General features: G+C 46.3%; 1 protein-coding gene and 1 long non-coding RNA gene across 2 annotated transcripts; both read right to left on the reverse strand.

The window, feature by feature from the left end:
- LOC8073129 (serine carboxypeptidase II-3) lies at window positions 73-4,341 on the reverse strand. The gene is made up of 7 exons (XM_002463266.2): window positions 3,611-4,341; window positions 3,115-3,518; window positions 2,737-2,994; window positions 2,505-2,623; window positions 912-1,004; window positions 706-811; window positions 73-544 (listed from the first exon to the last, which is right to left on the reverse strand). Exons 1-7 carry the CDS (start codon window positions 4,020-4,022, stop codon window positions 356-358), a joined length of 1,581 nt encoding a protein of 526 aa, XP_002463311.1. The 5' UTR covers window positions 4,023-4,341; the 3' UTR covers window positions 73-355.
- Window positions 6,605-7,348, reverse strand: LOC110432455. The gene is made up of 4 exons (XR_002449900.1): window positions 7,280-7,348; window positions 7,120-7,152; window positions 6,820-7,012; window positions 6,605-6,734 (listed from the first exon to the last, which is right to left on the reverse strand). It is a non-coding gene; the product is annotated as an uncharacterized LOC110432455 (long non-coding RNA).

Here is a 9,639-nt window from a genome sequence, read left to right on the forward strand (position 1 = left end):
AATGATATTAGGAGCTAATTTATTTTATTTTGGGACGGATGAAGTTTGTGTGATTACACATTGAAGCACCACTTTTTTTTAGCACACTTTTCTAGTGATGTTGATTCATTTCATCACTCTAAAAAAGATTTGTTTGATTCCATCTTCATTCGTGTACAGATTTCTCTCTAGGAGTATATGACTATATAATTGCCTTCTGCAGACCTGCAGTTACATGATCTGCAAGCAGGTGCGTATGTTTAATGTTTCTATTTCTAATAACTTGATCTGCTTTCGCTTTCTCTCTCTCGTACTGGATCAAATGGATACATGTTTTTGTAATGCTGCCGGTGCAGTCTCTGTACTTTTGGGAATGCTAAGCCGACTCGCATGTTTTGCAGTCAGGGAGCGTTTTGCCTGCAAGGAAATTCTGGACAAGCACGAGCGCTCGCTTTGGCTGGTAGCTGGGCACCTCGTGGCCGGCTCCTCTCACGGTGACCAGGCTCAGGCTGCCCTTCTCCTTGCCCTTGTACTGCACAACGTAGCCACCCACCTCTCCGGCGCCCTGAAAAGTTCAGTTAGTTCATACTACCATAACATTGAAATCATCACCACAAAATGCAAACAATCCTATATTATTCAGACTAAAAATGTTTGCATTGTGCTTATGTTTGCTTTGATATTGCAATGAAGAGAACAGGGGGAGGGGAGTGTTGAGTAGAGCACCTGAGTGCTGCTGAACCATGCCCTCCATTTTGCAGCGACTGGGAGCTGGAGCTGGTTCACGGAGTACCTGCTGGAAGTGACCGGCACTCTCCCATCGGTGTCTCCACTGGAAAAATCACAGTGACATCGTGCTGAGTGCTACTACTACGTTTCGATTTCCAGTTGCTGCAGTGGAGAGCTGAAAGAGAGATGCTGTGCTGGCGTACCTGTACACCCAGACCCTGACGTCGTTCTTGAGGAGCTCCGTGAGAATTGGCAGCACGGTCGTGGCGCTGTCAGTCCAGCGTCTCAAGACATCACTGAAAACAGATTGAACAGCTTTGTTTCAGGAAATTTTATTTGGCAAGATAAATAATAATATTAAACCATGTTCATCTGTTGCAGACGATAACTGCCGCTTCACATGGGCCCAATCAATTGTCGCAGCACGCAGCATGGGCTGGAACAAGTGGATCAATCATCACAGATTACTTCCAAGATGCGCAAAGCAATTCCGGTAGATAGATCCATCCGTGCATGTATTTCTCAAGGCTGAGATGTGGAGCGTACTGCTCCATGAATATATTTGAATTTGACAACTATACTGTACGTAATATAATCCCAAAGAACATGTACTATGGGGGGAAATGCTGGTATATACTGGCGTATTCGTCATGTGCGTTGGATCACGCCTTCCATGAATCATGGTGCATGAAAGCTATGCAGGCAGACAGCATTATCAGATCTTGGACTCCGGGTGGAGATGGAATACGCAATTATATACTCCGAGTAGAGAGAGTCAAATCAGCAAACCCTAAACTATTGCCATGCATTCCTTGCAGTCTCATTTGTTACCTTGGGAAAAAAAGCTAAGGTCCTTCGGAAATGCATGGCCTCTTTGCCAGCTCTACGAGGAACACGCTAATTGCGTCCCCATTGGTTTGGACTCTTGAAGCTGGAGCAGCACGCAATTTCTGCACACGCTTTGCCCAACTCACTGAAACAAGCTACTGAAACAAGAAACAAGCTGTGCAGTTGGTGAAAGTTCGAAAGCTTTTTTCCAGTCAAAAAAAAGTTCGAAAGCTTTTGTTTGAGCATGCAACCACCTACTGCATCTTTTGCGTTGTTCATGTGCTAAACCTACCGTTCACTGATGCATATATATAAATATTTAGACACACACACACACAATAGCGCCCATTATATATCATACTGTTACGGACGAGATCTGTGGGAATTATTCAGGGTCAGGGCAGATGCACGGCGCCACTTTCTATTCTCCGTGTGCATGTGCCGAACCTAATCCAATTATGTTATTATGAGTAATTATGCCGTAATCCAGCTCGATCGAACCTATAGCGTGAACCGTAACGAACGAAATCAGCGTGGATTTCGTATGCCGTAAGCCAGGGTTTGTCTGAATGATTGTGCTTGACTGCTGCCTGCGTTGTGTGCAGCCCAGCAGCTTGCTAGTCATCTATCATCAGTAGACTGGAGACCGGTGAAACAAGCATGGAAAAATATCTGCAGCCACGAAACCAATCATGCCCCGGGCCTAGCTGTTGTGAACATGAGCTAGATGTATAGATGAGTCCACCGGCCGGCCGGCCGGGCGGACCACTTGGATGCTTGCTTTGCGCTGTATTTCGACCAAATCATGTGCAAAACTATACAGAAATGTATATGTCTATTTATATATATGTATAGATACTCCGTTTAAAATATGGTGAAATTCGTGATTTCCAAATTAAACAGGCCGATTTTGAAATTTTTTGGGAGTATAGTAGCTAGTGGGTGTATGTACGGACGGACGGGTGTACCTGCAGGCGGACCAGGGGTGGTCGAGGCGGGTGACGTTGGCGTGGAGCGCACTCTGCACAGCCGGGTCGTTGAGGTACGCGTTCACGTAATAATCCGAGCACGGATCAAAGTTGTCCATCTGCAGCAGCATCATTTATATATTTATATATACTCGTACAGTAGTATGCCACATTATTATTATCTGATAAGTGATCATGAGATCGACGGCGTGCTGACGTATGTAAGACGCACCGAGGGTGTGATCGGCGGCGAGACGAGGTCGTCGGACTGGCAGTTGGGCGCGTAGATGTTGTAGATGTCGATGTCCTCCAGGGCCTCGTCGGCCTCCGACGTCGCCTCGTCGCACTTGTCGGAGCCCGCGGCGGCGGCGCTGAAGTTGCAGTACCTGCCGATGGCGTCCGCCGTCGTGTCGGAGATGAGCGCGTGCGTCCAGAAGAAGTCGTACATGCCCTTGCTGTCCGTCCAGTCGTTGATCACCGCGTTCCCGATCTTCGGAAAGCGCCCGGCACGACACGAAACCTCTGTTAATTAGTTGGCCGGCTCGTACTTACCATCACATTATTCGCTGCACGGCCCGGCCGGGTCACGTAATACGTTACACGTACATACCATGATGCCCTTGAGGTTGATGGGCGACGACGACGACGGCTTGCCGCCGCCGGCGGTGGCGGCGGCGTGGCGGAGGATGGCGTGGGCGAGCTGCGGGACGTAGTGGCCGGCGTAGCTCTCCCCGGCGAGGTAGAAGTCTCGGCCCTTGTACTCGGGGAACTTGTCCATCCAGTTGAGCAGGAACTGCAGCGCGTCCTCCGCCGTCTTGTTGTCGCCGAACCGGCCGTAGTCCGCCGTCGTGTTGGAGTAGGAGAAGCCCACGCCGGCGGGGCTCTCCAGGAACAGCACGTTCGCCGCGTTGTTCCACGCGTACGGGTTGCGGTACAGCGTCTTGCCGTCGCTCTTCACCCTGAACGGGCCCAGCTCCTCCATGGCGCCGTACCCCAGCGATGAGCACCCGGGGCCTGTCCGTCCATGGCGGGAATCAGGGGAAGAGATCGAAGCAATCAGCACGTGACGTGACCGATGACCAGTGGAGTGAGCAAGCAAGCCATACCTCCGTTGAGCCAGAGGAGGAGTGGCTTGGCCGCCGACCCGCCGCCGACGGCCTCGGCGAGGTAGTAGAAGAGCGCGCGCCCGGCCGCGGCGTCCACCGTCACGTACCCGGAGTACTGCTCGAAGTCCACGCCGGACGGCTGGCCGGGCAGCTTGTCAACGCGGTCGTCCTCCTTGCGCCCCACGGGCGGGGACGCCGCGTGCCGGGCGGCTCTGTCCGTCGCCGACGCGACCGCCAGCGACGCCGACTCGGCCGGCCACGGCGACTGGCGCGGCGACCCGCGCAGGCGCGCCAGGTAGTCGCCCTGCCGCGCCCGTGCCGCCTTGGCCGTGGCGCCGGGGAGCAGCGGCAGCGCGAGGCAGAGCATTGCCAAGAGCGGCAGCGCAGTGTTGGTGGTGGTGGTGGTCCTCATGGTGACGTGCGTGCTCTGTCCGGTGGTTACGGTGCTGGGCGAGGACGAGCACGAGCACGTCGGGCCGGAGGGCGTCCGGTATATATAGGCATGGACATGGATGGGCTGCCACTACGAGCTGGATTCTTCTTTTTTTTTCCTCTTTATGTCTTTGAAGGAGAAGGATGGATTTGCTGAATTCGATGTGCAGCAGTGGGGCGGGCGAGACAGATGACAGGCAGGAATTGGTGGCAGGAAGGATTCCCCATTTCATCAATCAAGAGGATCACCCACTAGGCGTTTAGGCCAGGCATGGTTGTGCATGAATGGCTCGGTCCCAATGGCCAATGCAAATGCTTCTCTTGCTGTCCAGTGTCCATTGCTCTGTTCTTACTCGGGAAGGGAAAACTGCCATGAATCATGATGATCCTATTAATATTCCCTTAATTTTAAATTATAAGACGTTTTAATCTTTCTACCTTCATACAGCTTGTTCAGTGGCTTATTTTTGCAGCGGTTGGTGCTGCTGCTGCTGCTGCAGCTACCTCTCAGATGTCACTGTGTTGGTAGATATACAATTGTGTCTAAGGGTTTATTTGGGAGAGCTTCTATTTTCTTCACTTAAAAAGGCTCTAATTATCTTCTCATGCTAAACCGTTTGATAAGGCTTCTCTGAAGGAGCCGAAGCTAAAAAAACTCCTATCAACGGGGCCTAAATACCGAGTAAAAACTATGTATCTAGGAATACCAAAATATTTTATTATTTAGAATAGAGGGAGTCCAGCATTTTAGGATAAATAAATTATAGTAAATCTCCTATCTTATTTTCTGTAACTATGACTTTTTGAGAGAGATTCTAAAAATAGCCTCTTGTTTCTAAATAAAAGGAGATAACTCTTCTCCCCAGTCCCTAAATAATAGGAGACAAGTTCTAGATAACCAGCTACAACAGTGATCTCTTATATCTTAAATTGATTTTAAGGTATGCTTCTAAAACAACTTATAGGACAAGAGACCTAATTTTTTACAATTTGGCTCTTTTTTTGAAAAAAGTTCACAATTGGACCCCTGGAAAACTTAAATGCAGAAATGGACCCAAGGGGTCGACGCCATGCATCATGGCGCCGAGGTATCACGTCTCGACGCCATGGATCATGGCGCCGAGGTCTCTGGCCGTGCCCAGCGTAGCGTCTGCGTGGCCGCTCGCGTGGCAAAACGTGGCAAAAAAAAATACCTCGGCGCCACAGATCACGGCGCCGACCTTTTGAATCCAAAACCAACCGTGGCTCGCGATTTCCTTTCTCTCTTCCTCCTTTCCCTTCTTCCTCCTTGCTCCCCGACGCTGCCTCGCCCTGCTCGCCGTCGCGCCGCCCGTGCCTCTCCTTCCCCTGCTTGCCGTCGCACCGCGCGATTCGCGGCCGGCCCCACGCGCTGCTCCCTCGGCTCCGACGCGCTGCTCCCCCGACGCCCGACGCGCTGCTCGTCCCGGGCCCACGCGCTGTCCGCGCCTCAGGGCGCGCCGCCGGCCGGGCACCCTTCCCGGTGTGGTGGCCCGTGGCCGGCCTGGGCCTGGGTGGTGGGTCGGGGCGGCGCGGTTCTCCTGCCGCGGTGGTGGGCAGGCAGCCGGCCCAGACCCGAGCGTTGCCTCCCTGCGACATTTGCTGCTAGGTAATTTTTAAATTTGTAGTTTGTAGTTGTTATTCATTTTGTAATTTAGGTTGTTTGTGAATTTAATTTTAGTTAGGTATTATTAAATTATAATTTAGTTAGTTATTAGTTTTATCCGGGAACAAGTTTAGTTCGGTGATTCATCTAGCATTTTTGTACTTAATTATAGTTTTGGTGTTAATTTAGTTAATTTAGCTAGGTACTATATGTAATAAATGTAGTTCGGTAATATAGTTATATAGTTGGGTAGGTAGTTATTATTAAATTAGATAATATAGTTATATAGTTGGGTAGGTAGATTATTATTAAAATAGATATACATATACATAATAATTCGTATGTGTACTATAGTTGTAGTTGTATTAGTTATATGCCTAGTAATATGGTTGTTTTGTATATCAATTAGATGGACAATTTAGTAACCTTATATCATGGAGGAAGTGTGGAGAAAGATCAGTTTGGCAATGTTGATTTTGTTGGAATGGAAACGGTCCCTTTGATGTTTGATGAGCGGCCCTTGTTTTCTGAATTGATGGGTAGTGCTCGTGATCAGCTTAAATGTAATTCGAATGAAGAAGAAATCTTAGTTGAGGGGGTCATTCACCATGGCGGGTCAGGGACAATTTTTAGGCGGTTGGTTCCAATTGTATCCGAGGTTCAATGGGACAAATATGTCAAAACTGTCATGAAGAGTGAGTTTAAATGTTTGGATTTGGTTGTGCGCAACTTGTCCAAGGAGCCAGGTCCTCTAGTGGATTCTCCTCTTAATTGGCAACCACCCATTGGCCCTCTAGTGGACAATCCGGCATCTGGATTCTCATCCATCGCTGCCTTCGCTCGGCGCACACGCTCAAGCTTCTTTTCCCTCTCCTCTCGAGCCGCAGCAACACGTCTTCTTTCCTCCTCTTCCTTGTGCTCCCTCTTTTGACCCTCCTCTCTACGTCTCTTCTCTAATATCTCTGCACGCTCTGCATCCCACTCCTTTAGGCCTTGTAGAAGCCGCTTGTCGGACTCCTTAATCTCAGTGTCGATCCACTGCTCAAAATCACACAATGGTGGAGGGGTCTGCAACAAATATATTGGTTCAAAAAATTAAATCATGCTTCATAGGACACAAAATACTATGTGCACAATAGAAATAATAACTTACAATAAAGTTACTGCGGCGTTGTTTTGGAGTAGGCTCCCAGGCAAAATTGGAACACATCCAATACCTCTGCCGATAGGTTTCCTCGTCTTCCGAAATTTCTACCTTGCAAGGATCACCACAAAAGCACATAGGTACTGGAACACCGCTAGGAAGCGGCTTGTGGATGTACGGACTCCCGGTCGTCCGGCCATAGCTATAGTTCAAAGAAATCATAGCAAATAACGGTTCAACCAAAAACTACAATTTACCAAATGATAAATAATAATGAATGAAATTTATCGAAACATGTCGAAAGGTTACCTTGGTTTGCTACTTTTTCCACGACGTGGCATTCTACGATTGCATAATATAAATATTAATCATCCATTCAAAATTCTAGAAATGGTTTATCTAAGTCTACAACATATGTGTAATATAGGTCAAATCAATGTGTCAAAAACTAATATGTGAAAGAGTATACCTGGCTCTTCAAGATCTATGGAACAAATCAAACTTTTGATGGTCGAAATATTGAATCCAAATTCGTGCTCGATTTTTGGAGAGAAAGAGCCGAGAGGGGAGATGAAAATATGAACTGCGTCCACGGGTAGCGGAGGGCGTCGGCCAGTATGTAGTAGGGAGCTCGGCGCCGTGATCTGTGGCTCCGAGCTCGGCGCCGTGATCTGTGGCGCCGAGCTCCCTGCCACGTCAGATCCACGTCAGAAGCCTCGCTGGGCACGGCCAGGGACCTCGGCGCCATGATCCATGGCGTCGAGACGTGATACCTCGGCGCCATGATGCATGGCGTCGACCCCCTGGGTCCATTTCTGCATTTAAGTTTTCCAGGGGTCCAATTGTGAACTTTCTTCAAAAAAAGGGTCAAATTGTAAAAAATTGGGGACAAGAGATCGGGTGAGTTGCTCTAAGGCCAGTCTCAATGCATGTTTCATGAGAATGTCATGCACATTAAATAGGATGCCACATAAGCAAAATTGCTGACTTGGCAGGATCATTAAATGAAGAAGTTTCATCAGATGAGAGAGGAGTTTCATCCCTATGAAACTCATATGGCTCGGTTACCTAGTCTTGGTAACCGTGTCATGAAACTATGCGTTGAGACTGGCCTAACCCTCCTGATCAGGTCGTTTTAGTATTCTGTTAGGTCAAACTTTTTTTAGGGGACCATTATTCAATAAGTATTCGAAAAAATAAGTTATTTAGATTTGCAGCACATGGTTGATATTACTATATTCATCATGAAAAATACTTTCTCAACATATGTTTTCACTATTCGAGATGGTATATTCTAACAAAAAATTGCTATCAAGAGAATCACTCACTAGGCTAGGCAACGAATGGCCAATGCAAATGTTTCCGTTATTGTCTAGGGTCCATTACTCTGTTCTTACTTGGGAAAGGAAGCCCTCAACATCTCCATTCAATATTCTATCTGGTCTTCTAAAAGTAGTATTTTATGATATAAAGTTGGCTTGAGCTGTCAAATCTGCCCGTGATTCAATAATGTTTCTCTCACAACAAATCAGCGAACAATATTTTCAGTCATAACTTATTAGCCAAGCGAACAGACTAGAGATTTCCTATCTCATCTTGTGTCCCTATAAGTTTTATAAGAGATTGTCCTAAAACATCCTCTTTTCTCCTAGTAAAGGAGACAACCTCCGCTTCTCTATCCCTAAAGAAGTATAGGAGACAAATTTTAATATGTTAAAATAGTGATCTCTTATATCCTAAATTGATTTTAGACAACTTGTAGGAGATGCAATGATTCAGTGCACTAGAGTGGTAAAAAAATGCTTCTACGAGAAAAACATGATCAAAATAAGCTAGTCTGTTACAACTTTTATGTTCTTAGTAAAATCATGGTGCTATGGAGAGAAGCGTGGCCAGAGCCGTTTAGCTTTAATCACATCGTATTTTTGCCATTTATAAACTTCTTATAAGCCATATGGGGCTTATATGCCTGTACCAAGCAGGCCCATATAACATATATGGTGGAATTGCTCACCACGTAAGCAGGATGTAAGTCGTCTTAGTATTCTATTGGGTCAAACTTTTTTAGCATGGACCATTCAATATGAAAAGTTAAGTTATCTATTCGTAACACAAATGTCGCAACGTTAGAATGTGCTAATGTGTCATAAACGACCTGCGTTCGGAACCAGAGGTAATACTGTATCTACCGGTCGCTTTGCTACAAAGCTGTCAAGGATTTGGATTTGGTCAGAGAAATAAAGGTGATGAACGGATAATTCTCCGTCCCCATTCTCCTGCTTCGATAACTTGATAAAGATGTGGCCAATTCCAAGTTACTAGTTGGGTTAGGAATGAACCTTTTCCTGCTGTTTCGTCAGTAGTAGACTTTCTCTTGGCACGCTTACACTATGATATGACCTTGATGAGTACTCCCTCCATCTTTAAAAAAGAGTCGCTATGACAATTATGCTAGCCAATTTTTTTCAATTTTAACTAAATTTATAAAAATATATACAACATTTACATATCCAAATAAGTTTATTATGAAAGTATATTCAATCATCTACCTAATGATATTATTTATGTACCTTAGATATTAATATTTTGTTAATTATATTTGGTTAAAGTTAAAAGTTATTGACTTTTTGAGAAACAAGAATGATCCCTTTTTTAGGGACAGAGGGAGTGTCGTAAGTGTGAAGAAAACGACATCAACCTATCTAGACTTAGAGGATATTTAATTGAGGGTGTTAAAGTTTAAAAGGCCCCCGTTGATTCTCAAAAAAAAGTTTAAAAGGCACTATAGCATTTTTATCTTATTTAATAATTAGTGTCCAATCATGAACT

Source organism: Sorghum bicolor, chromosome 2, assembly GCF_000003195.3.
Source record: "Sorghum bicolor cultivar BTx623 chromosome 2, Sorghum_bicolor_NCBIv3, whole genome shotgun sequence".
In the NCBI taxonomy this organism is placed as follows: Eukaryota; Viridiplantae; Streptophyta; class Magnoliopsida; order Poales; family Poaceae; genus Sorghum; species Sorghum bicolor.